Source organism: Ursus americanus, chromosome 17 (genome assembly GCF_024610735.1).
Source record: "Ursus americanus isolate L20-20 chromosome 17, mUrsAme1.1.p, whole genome shotgun sequence".
NCBI lineage: Eukaryota > Metazoa > Chordata > Mammalia > Carnivora > Ursidae > Ursus > Ursus americanus.
The window spans coordinates 43,913,616-43,937,316 of NC_142143.1; the positions used below are offsets into that span (position 1 = coordinate 43,913,616).

Sequence of the window (23,701 nt, forward strand, 5' to 3'; positions counted from 1 at the left end):
ATTTATTTTACTGTTTTAAAAAATAGAGAAGGATTTGGAAATTAAGATGATTGTGGTTTCAAATTCAAAGTCAAAAAAGGACTTTATACACTTTGATATTATAGAAAGCATAGATTTCTGTGACATTGTGAATAAATACTGTTAAGGTTTTCTCTAGATTTATTGCCAAATATTAAGCCTTGAACTGTAAGTATTTTGGAAGTAAAGAAATTGGTGTTTATTAAAATTGAGTGTTAACCACAACCCAGAGTGATTGTAAAGTCATTGAATCTATGTAATCATTCTCAATTTGGGACTTTAATTTTCACTTGCTTGTTTAGTTTGTTTCAGGAAATACTTTTTTTTTTTTTTGAGCCCAATTTGGGTGCATGATGTGGTAAGATGTGCCATAGTAGTTAAGGTAATGGAGGCCTTGCCTTCTAGGAGGCATATGTGTTTTTGACTAGTAACATATACTTCCTTTTAATTTTTAAATTACTCTTCACTTTATACTCTTTAATTAGCCTTGTCTCTGTAATCCGTGTTTTTCATGCTTTTTATAAATGAAGATAACATTCTTCTAATTTCAGAAAAATATGTTGAGAAACTTTTTGGAGTAAATAAAGATCGAATGTCAATGGACCAGATGGCTGTTCTCCTTGTTAGCAATATCAATGAAAGTAAAGGCCATAGTGAGTATCTCTGTCTCTGTCTCTCTCTCTCTTTCTCACGCGCACACACGCGCGCGCGCACGGACCTTGTAGTTTCTTTATGATAGCAAATTTTCTGAGGTTATATTCTCCAAAATATATATGTATGTGTATATATGTATGTAACATGCTTACAGGATAAATAAACATCTCTTCCTCTAGGGCAGAAAATATATGTTATTTCTGACTAACAATAATTTTAGCTCTTTTTGAGTATTGTTTGGATAGCCTTTAAAACTATAAAAAACGAGTTATATCAGGTAATAATCTTCTCCTGTCTACTTTAGCACCTCCATTTACAACCTACAAAGATAAAAGAAAGTGGAAGCCAAAATTTTGGAGGAAACCTGTTTCCGAGAATAGCTTCAGTAGTGATGAAGAACAGTCTACAGGACCAATTAAGTATGGTAAGAAGTAATTTAAGGCCCTGAATCATTAAATTATGGTGTTCTATCTAAGATGTCTGACACTTTATACTAATTTTTTGGTGTATCTGCTAGCTTGGGCTTTTTGGAGTTTTGTTTGTTTTTTGTTTTTCTATTTTTTTTGGAACAGTGATGCCTTTTGGCATTTAGTGCAATTCCTCATTGTGCTGGATTGCCCATTGCCTGGCCTGTGTCCATGAGGGCAGGTGTAGTATTTTATTTTGTTTTTGAGTCTGCTTTCTGACATGCAGTAGGCTTACAGAATGAATAAATAAATGAATAAACAAAGTAAATATGAATGAGTGCTGTATTGTCGAGCACATCTTATATTTTTGTAAGTTTGCATTATTTAAGTTTGCATAATTTGTTTACTATTTGTGGATTAGATATCTAATAGATCCATGTTCCCATGTGCTTATTTAAATTAATGTAGTAGTTTTTCTCTAAAGGTGGTAGAATAAATTACAACTTTTTTACTATTTAGTGAATGTGAATTATTAGGTGATCTTACCTTTAAAGTAGGTTGACCATACTTCTGGTTTGCCCAGCAGAATCCTAGTTTATACCTGTTACTTGGTGTACTTTTTAATAACACCCCTTTCACTTTTAGAAGTGTCCTGGTTTGTAAATTATATGACATTCGACCTTAAAGCTGTGAGCTACTGCGTATATTTTGAATCTTTAGATTTTTAGATTATTTTAAAGATGAGGCCAGTTGTTTTTTTCTTGGTCAGTGGATAAGAGACAGTATAAAGCTAATGATACTTTGCCTTCCAGCCTTCCAGCCAGAGAACCGAATAAATGTTCCAGCTTTAGATACAGTTGTCACTCCAGATGATGTCAGATACTTCACAAATGAGACTGATGACATTGCTAATTTAGAAGCAAGTGTGCTTGAAAATCCGTCTCATGTACAACTTTGGCTCAAGCTTGCGTACAAGTACTTGAATCAAAATGAGGGGTAAGTCTACTTCTGATCTTTGTGTCATCTGTTACACATTTATATTTTTATGTTTGAAGTTTGTTTCACCTGTGGTAGTCATGTTTCCATCATGGTATCAATGAAGTCTTTGTTTTTAACAAAGCCAAAAGCACTTTATTGTTTAAAAGCTATTAGAAAAAGTTTAAGATTAGATCTTGACTTGTGTGCATGGCTCAGTGGTTTGGGTAATAAATTAGCCCCGGTTTTTAACTCTAGTAGGCTCTTATTTCAAAGTAAGATTAGTTAAAACAGTAAATTCTGAGTGGTATAAAATAAAGATTAATTATTGATTTTTCTTTTTAAAAGGCAGGTAGTGATAGTATCTTTTTTTTTTTTTTTAAATATTTATTTATTCTTAGAGGGAGAAAGAGAAAGAGCGCACGCATGTGCGAGCGCACCTGGGAGAGTAGCAGAGGGAGAGGGAGAGAGAGTCCCAGGCAGACTCCGAGCTGAGCACAGAGCCCTGCACAGGCCTTGATCTCACGACCCCAAGATCATGACCTGAACTGAAACCAAGAGTCACCCACTCAACCAACTGTGCCACCCAGGCACCCCCAGTAGTGATAGTCTCTTAAAATTATAAAATCACAATAGAACAACTTAAATATTATGTTAATTGTTATTTAGAGATTTAAAGCTTATATAGGAACATCTAAATTCTGATGAATTGACTTTTTTCTCTGTGGCTGGTGTTATATTATGTGTCTTCAAATAAGGTAAATAGTAATTTTTTCACTAACCTGTTGCATTTTCTAACTCCTACTCTTTGATAGTATTAGCAGGAATAATCTTTTATTACTAGGAATAGCCTTTTATTACTGTAATCTGAATATCTGTCTTAAAACTTGTATAAAAGCTTTTTTAGTAAGGCAGCATTACGGAATGCTATCACACATACCTAAATATGGTGTTTATTTAACTTGCGTTGTGTGTCATTTCCATGTTAATGGGGTAAGTTACAGTGTTTTCTTTTCTGACTCATATACTGAGTGAAGGCCAAAAGAACTGTACATTATTTTATGAATAGGATCATGAGAGACAATTATCTTCTTCAAGATATAGCAAGCTTTTGACCGTTGTAAAGAACTGTTATATTGAAAGCTTTGATATTTTGTGCTGGCACTAGCTGGCCTTGAGGGGGAATTGTTTAACTTTTCCCATTCCCAGACGAGTGTAACTCATAAAGCTATTGCTGAATATGGACATAAAGTACATTTGAAGTTGATAATCTAGGGGTTTTACAACATTGTGTTTTTATCTGGTAAATGCTCACTGAATATCAGTTTAAAAAGGAATTGTTAGGTCTATGGGAAATCAGGACCTTTTTTGGACTGATGTGATTTAAAATCCTAATCTACTTCTCTTCGTCGTAGGTGATTCTGCCTTCTCAGTAGGTTCTAGTAGAAAATGGACTCATTAGATCATCCTGATTTAAGAGTATTTTGAAGCATAAAAAAAAAAATGTTCTTGTGTTTTCTTTTAAACGTGTAGGCTATGTTCAGAGTCCTTGGATTCTGCTTTAAATGTTCTGGCTCGAGCTTTGGAAAACAACAAAGACAATCCAGAAATTTGGTGCCATTACCTCAGATTGTTCTCAAAAAGAGGAACCAAGGAAGAAGTGCAGGAAATGTGTGAAACAGCTGTTGAATATGCTCCCGATTATCAAAGTTTTTGGACTGTGAGTAGAAAAGATAACATAGTTCTGTGTATGTGTATGTTTATAATTCTTTGGATCATCTTAAATATTGATATGTAGCTTAAGTCATATACTCTATCTGCATGTAGATAAAATAACTTTTCATTGTCCCATAACCTCAAAACCACTCCTGGGTCAGGTTAAATTTAGAATAAACAAGAAGAAAATATTTAGTGAAGAAGTAAATTTTCTTGTTGTTAAGTAAGGAAAAAAATATAAACATTTTAAAACTTTTTACACTTACCTACTCATAGGCAGTTTTAGTTTGGACAAAAGTTAAGTGAATTTATTTTTTGCAAAGCCCCTGAAAAAAAAGGTTTTTAAAAAATTGATGTTTATGTAACATTTTCATGAATGTCAAGAAACATTTTATTATTTTTATTATCTGTTCTCATTACTTATGAAAATAATATTAATCTATAATTCATACTAATAATTGAGCTTTGCCAAGATACAAAGATTTGGTGAAAAAATGGTTTCTTCTTTATTTTCTGAGACAATGGGATGTTTCCTACCCATGCTTAAACTTAAAATTACAATTAATCCCCTTGTAAAATAAATATTCATTAATATTTGAATTTTTGCCAGCTTAACAATCATAAGGTTTAGCTAATCTTTTACTGTCAGATCTGTCATTTACTTGTTAACTGAAATTCAGAACAGCTGGATATGGATAACATGGTAACCCTTATTGAATGACCTCGCCGCTCTCTAACTCTCCTAACTCAGATACTGAAGTGAAAGATGCTTGATTTTTGACCTGGAGCCTTATGCCAAAGTTACTGTTACTGATCATTGTAAGATTTTATAGGGTATAATATTTTTCCTTAAAGTTGTTTAGTCTTTAAAGGACCTCTTAATTCCTTAGGCTCTTTTGTTTTGCCACATATATCTAATATGAATGCTATTCTCAAAACTTGTATACGGGCATATGCCTAAGCAGTGCAGATTGTATGTGACCCTAAACCTGAACTTCCGAAAATCTTTCGTGGTCTACTGCCATTTCTTTGTTGATTCAAGAAAAGGAGAGATGAAATTGCTTCAGGGTTATCCTAAGAGTACATCTGTATTACATTAGTTTTCATCTGAGTCCACTTTCCAACTTGTAGAAAGGGAAATGTAGGTTATAGTACTGGAAGATGGGGTTTGTTGTTGTTGTTTTAAGTGAGCTCTGCACCCAACTGGGGTTTCAACTCATGACCCCAAGATCAAGAGTTGTACGCTCTACTGACTGAGCCAGACAGTTGCCCCAGGAAAATGGGTTTATACATATTTATAATCATCCTTTTTGTAAGAATTGAAGATTTAATAAAACATTTAATGAAATGTAGAAAATCTGTAGCTTTACAGTTTATTTTTGTGAAATATAATTATATGAAACCTCTTTGGGCAGTTTCTGCACCTAGAAAGCACCTTTGAAGAAAAGGATTATGTATGTGAAAGAATGGTGGAGTTTCTGATGGGAGCAGCCAAGCGGGAAGCATCAGATATTCTGTCCTTTCAGCTCTTAGAGGCTCTCTTGTTTAGAGTTCAGCTCCACATATTTACTGGAAGATGCCAGAGTGCACTTGCAGTTTTACAGGTATACATTTATTATAGCATTTAATTACACTTTATAGAGAATTTTTAAAGGTCTGAAACATTATAGGTTAGCATTGTTTAATAAGAACACAGACTTTACATTTGAATCCTTGTTTTGCCACTTACTAGTAAGTTGGATCAGTTTATGACTGTTTCTTCATTTGCTTAGTGGGAATAATGGGTTTTTAAGAGTGTTTATGAGGTTTAAATGAAAATAATGTGTGTTAAGTACCCACCAGAATAAACTTCAATATTCACACAATAAGGGGAAAAAAAATAGTCCATACTGAAAATCTCCTCTATGGGTATGGTGGGGATTTTTTTGTTTTACTATTTTCTTTTTATCTTACTAGATTTTGAATGTCAAGACACTTAAAATGTACAAATAAGTTGAATCTTTTTTCATAAATTGTATCATAAACCTTAGCATAGTAAAAATTAGTCTGACGCTGACATCTTAAGTTTTTTTCATTTAAAAAATGGTTGATTATCAGTATTTTGACTTCGGTGTTTAAGAACCATTCCAGAGAAGCATGACATTTGTATTCTTCTTTGCCTTTATATTTGAATCTTACGAGAAATAGGAGTCATTATTTTTAAAAACAGAGATTATTTTTTCATTTTTACCTAGAATGCTTTGAAATCAGCTAATAGTGGAATAGTAGCTGAATACCTTAAAACAAGTGATCGATGTTTGGCATGGCTGGCCTACATACATCTTATTGAATTCAACGTTCTCCCTTCAAAATTTTATGATCCATCTAATGCCAATCCTTCAAGAATTGTTAACACAGAACCATTTGTAATGCCATGGCAAGCAGTTCAAGATGTAAAGACTAATCCTGACATGTTGTTAGCAGTTTTTGAAGGTAAGTATAAATGTTTATAAGTTATTTAGAATATCAACTTACGGGGCGCCTTAGGTGGCTCAGTTGTTAAGCATCTGCCTTCGGCTCAGGGCATGATCCCAGAGTCCTGGGATCCAGCCCCACATCGGGCTCCTTCGCTGGGAGCCTGCTTCTTCCTTTCCCACTCCCCCTGCTTGTGTTCCCTCTCTCGCTGACTGTCTCTCTGTCAAATGAATAAATAAAATCTAAGAGAAAAAAAAACATCAACTTACCCTTTATTATGAGTCTTCATAATTAATTGGAACAAATTTGTATGTATATATTGCAAATTGTAGTTTCACACTTTGTTATATAAATGCTTAGAAGATTAGAGATTGAAAAGAAAAGACGATTAGGGATTGAATCACGTAAGATAGACATTTGGCATATATGAAAGCCAGGAACTGTGCTATATTACATAATTTTTCTGTTTATGGCAAAAAATACCAGCTAAATATGTAGATAATAGAGATTATATAGGTTTAATGAGTTGATCGAATTAGAGAACCAGGTAGTTTTTTTAAAGTAGTCCATCAAGGTGGAAGTTAAAAGATTATATCTTATCTTTTCAAGCAACTGGAAAACAGTAAGGTATAAAGCCTATTTCCTTTTAGTAGGAAGCATATAGCCTAGTCAGAAGATAAAATCTATACATTTGATATAATTATTAAATGTATGAGGCCATGTAACTATATTGGTATATAGTCTAAATTCTGTGCTTACAGAAGAGACAAAGATCTGTGATTTATAGAATTATATTGTATAGGTCATAAACCCAAAGGAATGAGATTATTGTAGGTTGACATGATGAAGGAATTCTTCGTAGAAGAATCAGGACTCAGAGCTGGACTTTGAAGCTTGACTGTGATGTGACATAGTTGGCTTGCTCAAAGATGGACACTTGTCTTACTTATCTCTGTATTTGCCAAGGACCTATATTGTCTGGCAGGATACTGAGTGCTTAATAAATATTTATTGAATAAACCAGCGAAGAAAGGAAGGAAAAGAAGGATATTCCCATTAGGGGAGCTAAATAAAAAGCAACATAGAAATTGGTGCAATGGATTTGAAGGGAGATTAGGAGAAGGGAGAGTCCTTATCAAAGCGAGAGTTTATGCTGTAGAATAGTAAAAATTAAGCTTGGTAAGTAGAATAATACCAGATTTTCAAGAATTTTGTGAGTGTGGTAGACTTGATGACAGTGATTCTTGAAGAAAGGAAGAGTGTGCTGAAGAGGAATGATCCCAGAGGTATGAAAACAACCAGAAACTGATGGCCAGAAGTGAAGCACAAAAAAAGTAACCTGGGAAAGAGGGACTATTTATTGGAGACATTTGAAGTTATCACATAGAGATGTGGGGGACTGATTAAATATCAGGGAGGAAGAGAAGAAATAGTGAAAGATGATTTCGGGGTTTTGAGACTGGGGAAAAGAAAGTGTATGGATAGGAAACAGGTAAATTTGAGAGGACTGATTTTGGTAGTAGGAGTAGTATTTGTGAATGGTAGGTAATTGGTCATTCAAGTGAAAATGCTTGTTGGCAGAAGGAAATAAGGCATTGGTCCTAAAGTGGATGATTATGGATAGAGAAATGCTTTGAAAGTTATTAACATAGGAGTTATTGTATTATAAAGTGCTTTACAGTTTTTAGTGTGTTTTTGCAATAAATTATTCCATAGTTGAAGCAGTGAGATATTTTCTCTGAGGAAGTGGATATTTAAGAGTATAGCAGTAAGGAGTTAAAGAGAAGAGAGTCAATGAATGAGACCAAGAGGACACATAAATGAAGAAGAAGAACATTATCAAATGCTAATCAAATAAAACAAATGGAGAGATCGGCTTTTAGGTTTATTTAGATGATTTTTATAAGTGAACTTCAGAAGTGCAGTTTCAGAATGACATTCACTTTTAAACTCTAAGTCTGGGAAATCTTGCTACCACTGAGCAAGGAGGAAATGGTGACAGCTGTGCAAAGTGAAGCAGTGACCCACTCTCTGAGATGTAGAGTGGGGGCTCTGCAAGGGGGAAAGGGTGTTTAGAAGGAGTAAAGATCTAGTTTAGAGGGAGACATTTAAGTGGCTATAGAACAGAGAGCAGGGCCTCTTGAGTTGGGTCAAAGGAAAATGAAAAGAGAATTCATTCTTTATTTTTTTTTTTCGAGATCAGTTTTAAGGTACTTAGGTAAATGCAGAGACGCTTTTTAAGTGAAAGTGTTGATATATGTGAGAGCTAATATTGAATGGTTTTATTACCAGGAATGTGAAGGTAAGAAATTGAGTTTTAGGGAGTTTGGAGATACCTGAAAATACCTCCTTTGGGTAATAAGCCAGGAGTTCAGTAAAGACAGTAAGATGATGGTCAAGCAAAAGGGTAGGCCACCATGTTTCATTGGTCTCTCAGAGTTTAAAAAACATAGTCAAATCATTTTATGTTTGCTTTCTGTTGCTGTGATGTTTTTGGATAGATGCGGTGAAAGCTTGCACAGATGAGAGCCTTGCTGTTGAGGAAAGAGTAGAGGTCTGTGTTCCACTTTACACAAACATGATTGCTCTGCACCAGCTTCTAGAGAGGTAAAATGTAATTGACAAGCAGTTAACCTTGCATTAAACATTGATTTTTTTTCCATGTGTTTAGACATGTTTTTTTCATATTAAGGTATGAGGCTGCAGTGGAGCTTTGTAAATGTTTATTGGAAACATGTCCCATGAACTGCCAGTTGTTGGAAGCCCTTGTTGCTTTATATTTGCAAACAAATCAGCACGACAAAGCCGGGGCAGTGTGGCTCAGCGCATTTGAAAAAAATCCTCAGAATGCAGAGGTTTTCTATCATACGTGCAAATTCTTCATCTTGCAGGTAAAAAAAAAAAAAAAGCCTCATAATTCTTAAATATTTTTTTGTGTTTAACAGTTTCTTATTTATTCTTTACGATGTCTCAGGCATCAGCCTCTCCAGGAAGCTTTTCCTAGTCTTTTTCCCTTTGGAGAATGTGTTAGGTATTCCTTCTCTCTTTGCTAGAAATACTCTGCATAGTTCTAGCGTTGCACTTATTATATTGCTTCGTAGTTTTGTTTCTAGCTGCTTTATATACTATAAGAACTTTGTGAGGGCCAGGACCATGTCTTAATCAGATTTAGAGCCCCCCCACACACTTAGCACCAGGGCTAAACATGTAATAGAAGCTTATTAGACATTTAATGGATGTTGTATATTGGGTGTTAAGCTATTTAATGGTTGGTTGGATTTAATTGGAGATCAGAATGTAGAAGTTATCTCTACCCCCATCTATTCAAGAAACTTAATCTAATCGGGGGGGTGGTTAAGGGCTTTTTCCTCCCTTGAAAGATTTAATTAAACATTGTAAGTCTAATATGTATCCTTCCTCTCTTTTTTTGAAATAGAATCAAGGAGATAATCTTCTTCCATTTTTGCGGAAGTTTATTGCATCCTTCTTTAAACCTGGGTTTGAGAAGTTCAGTAACTTGGATCTGTTTCGGTAAGTTTTGAACTCCTGATTTTATAGAAGAAAGGGACAGTATAGTTTATTGGAAAGATTACAGATTTTTTGTGGGTTGATTACATTTTAGACTGATGTAAAAAAAAATACTGGAACACTGTTCAGAACTGTTAAGAGGGCAATAGAACTGAATAAAAACAGAGAAAAGATGTAATATGCTTTGCATTCTTTGGGTTAAAGACACTAACAAAGGCAGGCTTATATTAACATCATGGTGACTCATTCTGCTTTAATTCATTGTTATTAATTTTAGCACTTAATACTATAGCAGTGAGTTATCTGAGACAATCTTAAGTGAGTTTTGAAAAAAGGAATTTTAATTTATTTGATTGGTGATCTCAAATGGATGTACATAATATACCTTTTACTTTTTTTTAAGTCTAAAGAGAACCGCTCTAGCCTCTGAAATACAGAGTGAGAAGTTTTCAAGCAGACTTTTCTCAGGCATCTTCTCAGTAACTTATGTAAAGCTCTGTATTTACTGCCTTTGCTTGCTTGGTTGTGAGTTCTTACTCTAACAAGAGAACAACAATAAAAGGCCACAGGAAATCGTAAAGAATTATTTGGGGGGGAGGCTTCTTTTCCCTTCTTTCTCCCCATCTCTCTGTAGGCATCAGCAAACTTTTTCACTTAAGGACCAGATAGCAAATCTTTCAGGCTTGCAAACCATATGGTCTATCACTGCGTGTCACCTATGCTGTTTTAGGAAGAAAAGTAGCCAGAGACAACATATAAATGAATGAGCATGGCTGTATTCTAATAAAACCTTATTTACAAAAATAGGTGTAGTCTGCTGTTTCCAAGTAAAACTGCATCAAAAGGAAAATACTTTATCATCACATACTCTATGTTCGGAAGAACTGAGAGAAGGAAGGCCCTGGGGCAGCTGGGTGGCTCAGTCAGTTAAGCGTCTGCCTTTGGCTCAGGTCATGATCCTGGAGTCTCAGGATTGAGCCCACATCGCATGGGGTTTCCTGCTCAGTGGGGAGTCTGCCTCTCACTCTGTCTGCTCCTCCCCCGACTTGTGCTTGCTCTCTTGCTCATTCTCTCCCTCAAATAAATAAGTAAATAAAATCTTTAAAAAAAAAAAAATGAAGGCCTAAGCTGAATATCTCCTAAAAATTTTTATTGTAGAAAACAGTACAGATAACATTTTGGTTTTATACATGCAAGTCTAATGCTTAGAAATATTTTTCTTTATTTAGGTGCTCCCTATGCCGACCGCACAGTGTAGCAGTGTTACATAAAAACATATTTTTAAAAAGTAACTCACATTTTGTTAATTTGGTGCTTCATCTACCCTAGAATTTTTGTGAACATTCCAGTTTTAGTTGAGATTTGACAAAAGTGGGGGTCCCTATTCTTTCCTAGACTTGAGTCTTTATGTCTGTCCTTTACGATAACCAGTTTATTGACATAGTGATTTTAGTACTGTTTCTGAAATTCTTTCTGCTCTGTTACAACTAGATTAATACCTTATAGTTAATTACAAAAGAATAATTTAAAATACAAATTAATGGAGAAGAATTAAACCATTCTCTAAGGAACTTAGAGATTATTCAGCTTCCTCATGCTGACTTTGTCCCTGTTTAAATTAGAGTGCTTTAATGTCTCAAACTTGGGCACAGGACAGATCCAAAGCTGACCTTTTTACAGACTTGCTGGGTCTGATCTTCCCTTGGGCATGGAGGTAATTGGTTTAGCTTGAAAGAAGATGCTGCCAGTTTCTACTGTGGTAACTAATCAAAGATCTTCAGATCTTCTTGATGTCAGCTTAATGAAGCAGACTAAATAACTGTCAATAAAAATTTGGAAATGGGCTGCCTCCAGATAATTTTCTCATTGTTTACTAAGTCACCTTGCTTTATTAAATTTTTCATGGGAATAGCCATAATTCACAGTACACTAAGAGTTAAAAGAAAAGAGTACCTTGTGCTTAGTTTATTTAAGTAACACTGAAGACCTTATTTCCACAGAGTGTGCATTTTCAGTTAATTTAGGAAATACATTTTGAGTCAGTTATTAGAAGAATGGCAGTAGGTGGGAGAGTTTTTAACATTTTCATACTTATTGATATTGATATAAATTTTTTAAATTTATAAATATAGCCAAAGTTTATTAATAGGGTAAGTCAGTGCTCTTACTAGGTTCAAAAAAAATTTTTTTTTTACTTCATGAGTAGAAACTGTAAAGCAAAATGCTTAGAATATTGTATGTATTGTAATATTTACCTAGAGTTGGATTCTATCTTTTCCCTTTTTATGTAACATTTATTATAAAGACAGGGGGGCATGTGGGTGGCTCAGTCGGTAGAGCGTCCAGCTCTTGATTTTGGCTTAGGTCAAAATCTCAGGGTCGTGAGATCAAGTCCTGCATCAGGCTCCGTGCCCAGCGTAGAGTCTGCTTCTCTCCCTCTTCCTCTGTTGCTCTTCCTTCCCCCCCCCTTGCATTCTCTCTCTCTCTCAAATAAATAAATCTTAAAAAAAAAAACTAGATAAGGTAATTTTCATGCATTTTAAGTCCATTTGAAGATTTGTAGGTAGCCACAAAAATTAACTTGGGAATTTTATTCATTTTACCGAAGTTAGCCTAGGAATGGAGTCTTACATAGATTAGATTTGAAGTCATCTCTTAAGTCAGTTTTCAGTTGACAAATCTAGTATCTTTAGAAGTTAAGTGATTAACTAAGGGTAATATAGTTAGTTATGGCCAAGTTCGCAGGATGGTAATAACCTGACTTCTAGATGTCTCGCTTCTTCCTTTGCTTATGGTTCGTCCTGCCCTCTGCCACCATACAACTTCTCTAATCCATTAAAACCTAGTTCCTTGAAATAATTTTTAAATCCAAGAGATCAGTGAATTTCCTTTAAAAACATTGTTCTTGCGGATATTGGTAAACGTACACACAAATTCAGATATATTGGGGAGAAACCTAAATTAGTGAGAGTCAAATAGATTTCTTTACTGATTGACTTCATACAGCCGTTTAATATCCTATTAAATATCCTACTGTGGCTTTTTAAGAGGGCTGTAATTTTCAGTATTTCCCAGTCTTATTTGATCATGGACCTCTTTTGACAAGTGCCTTATGGACCAGTATGTTGTAGAATATGCTTTGATATCATTAATAAAATGAAACCTATAATGGTATATATGTGTATGTGTGTATATGAGAAAGATCGTTTTCAGAAGTCTAGTTTTGTAACTTTTAAAGAACTTTTTTTTTTTTACAAGAAAGTATAGATTTTGTGGGTAAATTTTAGAGACATGATAATCCCATTTGTTCTCTGTTTTTAATTAGATTTAATTAGATGATTATGGGTTTTGTTTAATTTGGAGGGTAAAATAAATTCATTTTTGAAGAGGGGTTACTCATGTAGGGTATAAAAGAGTAAACTGTGTGATGCAAGGATGAGACCAAAGTCTCAAGACTTAAAATATTTCAAAGACATTTAAGTTGAAGCAGAGTGTTTTTGTTTTGTTCTGGTTTGTTTTTGTTTTTCTTAAGTATTAGTAATCCATGTGTGCATAGGCGTAATTTCAAACAGAGGTTTTGTATTTTTGTGGTTTTTTTTCAGGTATCTTTTAAATATACCAGGACCACTTGACATTCCAGCCCGTTTATGTAAAGGGAATTTTGATGATGAGATGTTTAACTACCAAGTTCCTTATTTGTGGCTGATATACTGGTGAGACATTATCTACTGTGGAGAGATATACTGCATATTAGACTTGCATTTGTTACTTACTACTGAATTACACTGTATTAAAACGAATTTGATGTTCTAATCATTGAAGCAAAATTAAAGGGATGCTAAGCTTTATACATTATTAAAGAAGAAACCTCAAAAGAAGGATTCCATTGTAATAATATCTGTAATGTTTAAAATAATACTTTGTCATTCCTTTACCTAATTGAATTGAGCTGTAGACATACAATGTTTTCCTTCATTTTTTAAACAGCCTTTGTCATCCTCTTCAATCAAGTATTAAAGAGACAGTGGAGGCATATGAGGCAGCATTAGGGGTGGCCATGAGATCTGATATAGTGCAGAAGATTTGGATGGAGTAAGTTTAGTTCCCGTTAATAAGAATGGGATTTGGAATAAAAGGATATGGTGGGGAAAGGGGTGATCATCTTTCTGAGTGAGAGAAACACTGTCTTACCTTAATTATTCTAAATTACAATATTTTTCTTTTGGCAGTTATCTTGTCTTTGCCAATAATAGAGCTGCTGGATCCAGAAACAAAGTCCAAGAATTCAAATTTTTTACTGATTTAGTGAATAGATGTTTGGTTACAGTCCCTGCCCGATACCCCATTCCTTTTAGCAGTGCTGATTACTGGTCCAACTATGAATTTCATAATAGGGTAAGAACTTAAAACTTTTTTTTCTTTAGGTAGTTATACAAAAGAAGGGGACTTAAAAAATGACAGCAAAACTCTTGTTTTATATCAAGAGAGCTTTTTCTTAGGACCACTTTTGTAGCATTTACTGTTATTCTTGACTATGTTTCCTACTTATGACTTAAATCTAGGAACAGAGCCCTTTAAGTTAAAAGTGCATATTGATTGTTATATTTAAGAAAATTTAACATTGAAGTAAAATTGAAGAAATGTTAAGATATATTAAAGACATATTAAAGATGAAAGACCAAAAGAAGTAATTATAATAATATCTGTAATGTTTTGCTTATTTGGAAATTTTACTCAATGAAAATTCCATAATATACAGTGTAGCTACTTTTTTTGGTTAATATTTTGTCAAGTGAATATTAGCTATACATAGGGCATAAGAAAGCTGAAATTGCATGCTGTTTAAAATTTTAATAGTAGAATATGACTAGTGGTATATTTATAAGGTTATTTTCTCATAGGAAAGGAAGCACAGGTCTGGTTTAGTTTATTTTCAGAGTCCCCTTTCATTCAGTGCAATGTAGGCTTAAAGCTCCATGTAGAAATATATGTATTTTATTTTATTTTTTGGTGGGATGGTTTTGTTGCTAATCGGGATAACCAATTATTATGCTTTGTACTTCTATGCCATTCTTTATCCCAGGATCTCAAACCACTTTATGGACATTAAGTCATTTACACACGGGCATTCCATGAGCAAGATGTGGCAGGTATTATTAGTCCTATGACTTGCCCAGCTATACAGCAAGTAAAGGTAGACTCAGGAATGTAAACCCGGACTCCTGGCTTCTTGTCAGTTTTCTCAGTCCATGGCTGTCATCACTAGATCATATTTCCTAATTCATATTTGGAAAGTCACTAATATAATTAATGGTAGGAACTGTAACTCACAGCATCATATGTTGTTATAATTTATACATTCATGTCTTAAAGACCATTTTGGTTTTCTCATTAAAATACATAGGTAATTGGATTTCACATTTTGTTGCATTCATTTTCCCCCCCTCAACCTTTACAGGTTATTTTCTTTTATTTGAGCTGTGTTCCAAAGACTCAGCATTCCAAAACCTTGGAACGGTTTTGCTCAATTATGCCAACTAATTCTGGACTTGCACTGAGGTAAGAAAAAAAAATATTTTTGGTCTCAGCCTAATAGTATATAGCTCTTCATATAAAATTATTCTAAAAAAATTTGATAAGAGTTGTCTGTTCTTTTGCATTTTCTCATTGATATATACTACTTTAATTTCAGAGTTGTTAAACAATACACAGCTATTCATGTAAAAGTCAGTATAAAAATCTAGTTACTTCAGAAAACTACAGATTATAAATAAGGGGCATATAATTCAATTAAAGTTCATCTGCCTTCCCTAAGCACACACCATCTCTCCTTAGCACATACATTATAAGCAGTAAGTATGTTTTACATGCTTTTTACATTCCAATAAAAAGGAATATTGCTTAAAAAGGTTTATAAAGTGTTAATGGAGATAGCAGTCAACTATACATAGTTTGGTTACTATGACTTGTTTTCATGTAGGTCAGTCGCTGTCAAGTATTATGCATCAGAGTCTCCTGGGATGCTCATTTAAAATACAGATTCCTGGGCGCACCTGGCTGGCTCAGTTGGTAGAGCATGTGACTCTAGATCCTCACAGGTTAAGAGTTCAAGCCCTACATTGGGCTTGGAGCCTGCTTTAAAAATCAATTAATTAATTAAATAAAATACAGATTCATGAGCTTGAGTCTTCCAATACATTTGAAAAACACTTATCTAGGAATTTCATACCTTGAATTAGAGGGAGATTTCTGAGCATTTCTTTGTAGTTTCTCTGCTCTGACAGAGTAAACTTATTCTCACCCTCAAGAATTGTGCTTAATTCAAAATGGTACCCTCCGTGGTAATGCTTTGGCTTCTGCTTGTGCAGTCACTCCCACTGCATCAGTTGTGTATGTTTCTAAGTTTGTTTTGTGGATCATAAGGTACCTAAAATATTTATCAAATATTTCCTTGTGTTTTAAAGTATTTACAGTCCACTTAGCATGTATGTGAGAAAATGGTAAGAGATTGAAAAAAATTTAAAGGCTTAAGGCTATGACAAAAATAGTGCTTCATAATAAAAATTCTTAGTAAGCATTCCAGTCTGGAGACGGTAATGCTGAAATTTCTATTATAAAGCATCACCTTTGAGGTGCTTGGGTGCCTCAGTCAGTTAAGCTTCTACCTTCGGCTCAGGTCATGATCCCAGGGTCCTGGGATCAAGCCCTGTGTTGGGCTCCCTGCTCAGTGGGGAGTCTGCTTCTCCTTCTCCCTCTGCCCCTCCCCCGGGTTGTGCTCACTCACTCGCTCTGAAATAATAAATAAAATCTTTATTAAAAAAAAAAGTATTACCTTTGGTAAAACGTGAAAAACAGAAAATGTCATATTTTGACTAGTTTCTATTAGGGTAGGCATTTAGGAATACAGGTAGTTTAATTGTTGATTTTGATGATAGACCTCCACTTCTGTGTTTTGATAGTTATTTCCTTGTGGTCATTCTTGTCTTTTTTTTTTTTTTTTCTTCCAGAATAGAGAACTATTATAATAGTCACTGTACTTACATTTTAACCCAAGAAGCATTCATATTTACATCTACTCCATTTAATAAAGAAAAATACAAGGAAATTGTATTAATATATCAAGTCATTATTTTCAAAAATTTGGGGGAGGGAGCACATGGAGTGAGTGCTTTAATAGGAATACGTGGACAAATTTTAGTTTGTTGAATGTGGCATGGGCCTTGACTGGGCATCTTGCTAGTTTGCCTATTCCTGTCCCAGGGCAGTTTTTGTAAGAGGCATTCTACAATCACTTGCTGAGTAGCCTTGAGGGAATTTAACTGATCAGAAATTATACCTCGTCAAACATTCTGCTCATAGAGCACGTTTGGGGTTCCCTACACTTGCAATGCTTTGTTCATTTTCCTGAATGTACTTTGCAGGCTACTTCAACATGAATGGGAAGAAAGCAATGTTCAGATTCTGAAACTTCAAGCCAAGATGTTTACATATAATATTCCAACATGCCTGGCCACCTGGAAAATGTAATGCAGCAATCATGTACATGTTTTTATAGCTATTGCTTTGATTTGTAAGGTTTGCTCCATACAGGTAAATCTGAAATGACATCTATTTTTGTTTTTCCCGGACAGATTTCTACTCTAATTTAGATTTATTTTTGGCACTTGCTGAGCTTTTCTACTGAGAGTAAGGGTGTGCTCATTAACAATTGCTCCTAAAAACAGAATGGATGGAGTATTAATTTTTTTTTGAAGCAGAGCACTTAGATAACAGTACTACTTTCAAACAAATCTGTTATACACATTTTAAGACCATCTTTTTTTTAAATGTGGGGTTTTCCCCCCTCTTATAATCTGATGTCTTCTTTCTTTTAACGGTTATTTTTAGTGCCAGGTGTTTTTACTAGTAATTATGAGTATTTTTCATGAACGTTATTTATGTTCAAAAGACTGGTCTGCTTAATTCTTGTAAAGTTGATAAAAATTGTTGAATTTTTCTTTTCACTATAGGTTACCCTCCTTGGAAGTTTAGCCTGTTACTTTCAGGAAGTTTTGTACTCAGATTCCCACAGTCAGTATTCTGCCAGTGGTAGTATCTCATTTCGTTCAAAGATATATAAATTTTTCTTTTCCCTTTTCTATGTTCCTTTTTTTTTTCTTAGAGCCATTGCTGCTGAGATTGTTCTAAAGGGACAAAGAGAGGTAAGCTATGATTGATTTATCAGATGGGTCACTTTGTTTTTAAGCTGTTCGGCCCTTTTGTTGACTTCTCAGTTTAAAAGGATTAAAACATAAACGTTTATGTGCTAAGAACTCTATATGTTTGGAAACTTGAAAACCCAGTAGCCGTTTTGTATATTATGAGGTTCCAGTGAATAATTAGGATTATAAAGGTGTTCCTCATCATGTTTCCTGATGGAATTGTGTGTATATCTATCTTATAGGTCCACCGTTTATATCAGAGAGCCTTACAGAAGTTACCTCTTTGTGCATCACTGTGGAAAGATGTAATGCTTTTTATCTTTTATTTCATCTTGAAGTTTTCCTATAAATTTTCTGCATGTGCCATATCCATTGATGTGGTGATGCTCAAAATCTAGCTAAGTCTTACTTCTGTGCTTCCCTGTCTTTTACAGCAACTCTTGTTTGAAGCATCAGAAGGAGGTAAAACTGATAACCTGAGAAAACTAGTTTCCAAGTGCCAAGAGATTGGAGTCAGCCTAAATGAGCTCTTAAATTTAAACAGTTACAAAACAGAAAGCAAGAATCACTGAACACTGGGTGCAGTCAGTTCTAAGTCCTTATAATAATTGCCAAAATTATTTGAATGATCCTTCAAGATTAGGCTGATCCCTGGCTAAGGTCTGCGTAAGGCAGACAAGCATTACTGATCATATCAAGTCCCCTACAATATCCTATCCTCAAAACCGGAAGCAATGAACATGACCCTCTTCGGTTGGATAAATGAACTTCCTGTTTGGCCTACTTCTGGGCCCTGCCAGATTCTCATAACATCATGTACGTAAGTATAGTTCCTCAAAGTGACTGACATTTATTTTAATTTTGCTTTGTTTTTGTTTTTATTTTTTACTTTTCCCCCTTTCTTTACGTTGCGCTATTCCTGATTCACTTGACACACTCTGATGCCTGAGAGATTCTTGTTTGGGATTTAATTTCCAGGGCTGTGTTTACAGTAAAATGCAGGCAGTCCCTTTTAGTTCTTCTTCTTTAAACCTTTTGAGATTCTTCATTTCAGGATTTAAAACTTAAGCAGTCCATCTTAAGGAAAGTGTAACTGCCATGGCCACAAGTCTGCTAGTTGCACTTGAATGCTCTAACAGGGTTGTTTATTGCCCTTTCTACGTTCTGGACTCCTTGCCGAGACTGTTTAACTTGAAGATTAAAGAAACTATTGCAAATGCCAGTGCATCAGAACCTAAGAGTGGTCAAATATTATGTGCAATTTTTTTGTAAAGAAATTTTAATTTATAATAAAGTTTAACAGTTTAAAGAACAGTTAATATTTGAACTGCTTTGTATTGAAATACTACTTTGTAGTATTAAAATTGTTTATAAACAAAATATTTTTAATATAAGTTTAACTTTTTAAAAGATGTTGCTGTCTTTATTCACTTTTCACACTGTGGTGGGCAAGGGTTGAAGGTAGGAGATACGGATTTTCACTCTAACTATATCCTAACCTGCTTTCCTATAAAAACATTCTAGTGACTTTTAAATTTATGACAGTATAGGTTCTGTTCTGTTTTGAGGACAGTGAACACATAGGTTTGCATTACCATTAAATTCCTCGTTCTCAACACCCAGTGTTTAGAAAGTATCTCCCAACTGTAGTTTGAATGATTTGCTTAGTGACATGCTGTCTTATGTTGAATACTGGTATGACCAAATATAAAGACCTTGCAGTGTTTTTCCCGAGTCTATAGTCGGTGGTTTGCACCTGGTAAAAAATTGGTCAATGACATGCATACAACACACATACACACTCACTCACTTTCATAAATCTGGTTTTATAGCCACAGTTCAATCTAACTGTTGGAGGCAGAGCAGCAGCCCCTGTGAAATAGTAGGCAAATTTGTACATCTGGACATTTGTATAATGCTTAGTCAAAATAAACCATGTTTTGAGGCCCTACTATGTGCCTACCAGATGGTGCATATTTGGATAGTAAGTGCTGTTGAATGAGGTCAGGAATGAAACCCACTTCTCTAGTGTCTTTCATTAAATCAAAAAGAGGCTGATTGATTTACCTCTAAAACCAAAGAAGTTTGGGTAGAAGATCATTTTCTTCCATTTGATGCATTTAACTATTTAACCTTGAAAGCTTTTCCTGCTCTGTTGTTTGAAAACCATTGTTAGGTGCTTAGAAAAATTTTTCCAGTCTGTTCCCTCATAGTGCAACAGTTTCGATGTTAGTAGCTGAAGTGTCTCAATAGGTTTTATTTTGAGACAGTGCTAAGTTTTGAACTTCTGTATATTCTTAGACTTACCATTTTGTTGCATTAACAATTCATCAGCAGTAACTTTTACATCTTTTTAAAAAAATAATAGTTTGTGGGCACCTGGGTGGCTCAGTCCATTCAGCGTCTGCCTTCAGCTCAGGCCATGATCGCAGGGTCCTGGGATCATGCAGTGGGGAGTCTGCTTCTCTCTCTCCCTCTGTCTCTCCCTCCTGCTGGTGCTCGGTTGCATTCTCTGTCTCTTTTTAAAAAAGAAAAAGAAAAGTATACTTTGGGGGCCCCTGGGGGGCTCAGTCAGTTGAGCAGCTTCCTCTTGATTTGGGCTCCGGGTCCTGAGATCAAGCCCGGTGTCAGGCTGTGTGCTGGGCCAAGAGCCTGCTTGTTATCCTCCCTCTTTCTGTGCCCCTCCACCCCCAGCTGTCTCTTCCTGGGGGGAAAAATGCTTTGGTGCATCAGCTCCAAGACCCAGCCATGCAGGCTGTACATTATAACCACTCCAGGGCTCGCCGTCACATGCTGTGCTTAGTCAGGCAGCCAGAGGACCTAGCATATGTAGCTGTTTCCTTTGTGATCAGTTGTCCTATTGCTATATAAAATCAAGAAGCTTGGGGTACCTGGCTGACTCAGTCAATAGAGCATGTGACTCTTGATACCGGGTCTGTGAGTTCAAGCCCCACGTTGGGGGTAGAGTTTACTTAAAAAAGCAAAATATAAAAGTATTTTAAATAAATAAAATCAAGAAGCTATTTTATAGAAATTCTGTTGCTTTTAGGATACCCTCTTATGTCATTTTAGGATACCCTTTCTTGTCATTTCACAAATTCACTTCAACCTCAAAAAAAAAAAAAAGTAAGCCCTGCTTACAAGTGAGGTTTATGTATATATTTTGGTCATCTTTCCATATTCGTTTTTACCTGTTTTTTAATTAATTGCTTTCAACATGTAGTAATTAGAATATTAAAACTTGGGGTTAAAGTTGGTAAAGTTACTGGGGTAGGATAAATATGATATTTAACATGCTGTATGACTTTCCATGCAGAGACATGGCATACAGTGAGGAAAGGTTAGTCATTGAGAACTGCAGTTCTTTGCACTCCCTTACTCCCACCGGGCGGGGGGGCGGGGAATACAAAAGAGGCATTTTAGGCTTTGGGGTTTTATCTCTGATAAAGGAAGTGGTGTGGCAGATTGCGGTGTATTTTTATGTGTTTTCCTTCATTTTAGAGAACAGCCTAATATTTCTATTTGCCTTTTAACGGAAAGTGGACCTTGTCACATTGTTGTCACTGGATTATCTAAGGCGGTTGCTTTCAATTAAAGGGCATATAAACCTGCATCATAAAGCAAGCAAGAATCTCCAGGTGCACATCTAAGAGCTAAAGCACTAAGCAGACAAGCAAAAGGTGATTAAGACTGACAACAACTGTAGAGAGACTTTATTGAAGATTGTAGTTCAAATATTTATTTTTCAAGGTTGTTGAAAAAGTAGGAACATGTGGCTGTAATAGAAAGCAGGGCCAATATTCTTGCTTAAAGCTGTCATGTGTTCACAGATAAGTCATAATTTCCTTAGTCTGCTTTCAGATCTGTGCGTTAACATTAGTGTGAGCGAAGAATGGGGAAATACAATTTCAGAAACCTTTTAGGTTTGGGTATTATGCCCGCAAATGTTTCATTGCCCCACAGTAGAAGTTAACAGTTGCTACACAGAGCATTTTGGAATAAGAACTGTTCAAGTAAAGGCCGACTTCCAAGGAACATTGTTGGCATTGTTTCTTTTTTGTTCAACCTCACAATTTCACAATTGGGTCTGTATCTTTGTCTTTCTGAGCTGTGGTACTTAATGTAGGTGGTAGAGCTGAGCTGGAAGAGTTTTTTCTTTTATTTATTTTTTTAGGGCTGTATTCCATTTACCACCAAAAAGTCCCCTCACTTCCTGAAGGTATTCTTCAGTTGTGCATTTATTATTTTGGGGGCCAGTGGACGGCCATGTAAGCTCGTGCTGTCCTGCCCTGCCTTCCTCACCATGGCCCACCTCTGCTCACACTGCCTCCGCCATAATAATTATGCTGTACTTAGTACTACTTGATTGAGGTGTCTGCAATAAATGTGAAAAGGTTTTTCATTTTTTTTCTATGACATCTTTGAGGTAGATTATAGAAAGCTGTGTCTGTCTTTCATGATGGCAAAATGGATGTAGAATTTGTTTCCACTCTTCATTTCATTTGATGTTCACAAAAGGGACCACACAAATTTTCAGAAACCCCACAGAACAGAATCACTTTTTTTTTTTTCATTTCAGAATGAATTGGAGGGGCATCTGGGTGGCTCAGTTGGTTAAGTGTTGTCTGCCTTCAGCCCAGGTCATGGTCCCTGGGTCCTGGGATCAAGCTTCACATCCACATCGGGCTCTCTGCTCAGTGGGAAGTCTGCTTCTCCCTCACTCTCCCTTTGTGCTCCCCCCCCCAAATAAATAAAATCTTAAATCCATTTGAGCTTTGTGCTAGATATACAGAGATGAAAAAAGAGGCCACTGAATCTAATAGAACAGAAGAGCGGGGGCTAAGGAAGCATTTTTTTTTTTTTTTAAAGATTTTACTTAGAGCATGGTGGAGGGGGCAGGGCAGAGGGAAAGGGAGAAGCAGGCTCCCCACTGAGCCGGGAGCCTGACCAGGGGCTCAGTCCCAGGACCCTGAGATCATGACCTGAGCCAAAGGCAGATGTTTAACCGACTGAGCCACCCAGGTGCCCCCCCAAGGAAGCATTTTAAAGGGGCTACCAAGTTTGGGCTGGGAAAGGTTGGGAAAGTCTTCCTGGATGGAAGTGAATTATCAGTGAAGTCATAAAATAGGAAAAGTTAAGGCCAATAATATTTTTTGAAAATTACATGCTACTTATACTTGAATATTATAGAAGGAATGCGGGGCTAGAGCCCAGGACCCTAGGATCACTACCTGAGCTGAAGGCAGATGCTTAATCGACTGAGCCACCCAGGCGCCCCAAAACCTGTGCATTCTTTAAAACTTCCTAAAAAGCTGCTTCGACTTTGTACTAATTTATTCACAACTGACTATTCGTTAGACATGACAGCGGGTAGGACATGTAAACTCCATACCAGCCGCTTCTGTCCATCTTGGGGCACATTGTGCTTCCAAATCCACATAAACACGCTGAATAGAAATCAGTCTTATCAGGCCCAACTTAAACAGCCTTGATGTGGAGAGTGTGATTTTGGAATTACAATTGGTGCAACTTGTTTCCTTTTTTCTTTCTTTCCCTAACTCCTTTGGTGATGCATGAATGAAATGCTACTCTGAACATTTACTAGTCTGCAAATGCTGTAGAGCCCTCTTTCAATCCCAGTCAAGGCTACAAAGTTCTGTTCCATGACTCTCTTTCAAGACTCAGTCCTATTTTCCTATCTATAAAAGAACTACCTGGAGATAGCCCAGCTTTCAATGCTTTAAACTG

The 23,701-nt window shown here is 35.7% G+C and overlaps 1 protein-coding gene across 1 annotated transcript in view; it reads left to right on the plus strand.

The window, feature by feature from the left end:
* ZFC3H1 (zinc finger C3H1-type containing) overlaps positions 1-19,272 on the plus strand; it is a 50,535-nt gene extending 31,263 nt beyond the window's left edge. Inside the window, exons 19-35 of the mRNA XM_045789575.2 lie at positions 570-671; positions 977-1,096; positions 1,892-2,075; positions 3,588-3,774; positions 5,186-5,374; positions 6,005-6,242; positions 8,726-8,831; positions 8,917-9,115; positions 9,661-9,755; positions 13,355-13,465; positions 13,740-13,844; positions 13,982-14,147; positions 15,211-15,311; positions 17,174-17,275; positions 17,914-17,953; positions 18,196-18,258; positions 18,388-19,272. Coding sequence (XP_045645531.2) covers positions 570-671; positions 977-1,096; positions 1,892-2,075; positions 3,588-3,774; positions 5,186-5,374; positions 6,005-6,242; positions 8,726-8,831; positions 8,917-9,115; positions 9,661-9,755; positions 13,355-13,465; positions 13,740-13,844; positions 13,982-14,147; positions 15,211-15,311; positions 17,174-17,275; positions 17,914-17,953; positions 18,196-18,258; positions 18,388-18,525 — 2,246 coding nt within the window. The 3' untranslated portion in view covers positions 18,526-19,272. The remainder of the gene's footprint in view (positions 1-569; positions 672-976; positions 1,097-1,891; positions 2,076-3,587; positions 3,775-5,185; positions 5,375-6,004; positions 6,243-8,725; positions 8,832-8,916; positions 9,116-9,660; positions 9,756-13,354; positions 13,466-13,739; positions 13,845-13,981; positions 14,148-15,210; positions 15,312-17,173; positions 17,276-17,913; positions 17,954-18,195; positions 18,259-18,387) is intronic.
* Positions 19,273-23,701: the final 4,429 nt, after the last annotated feature.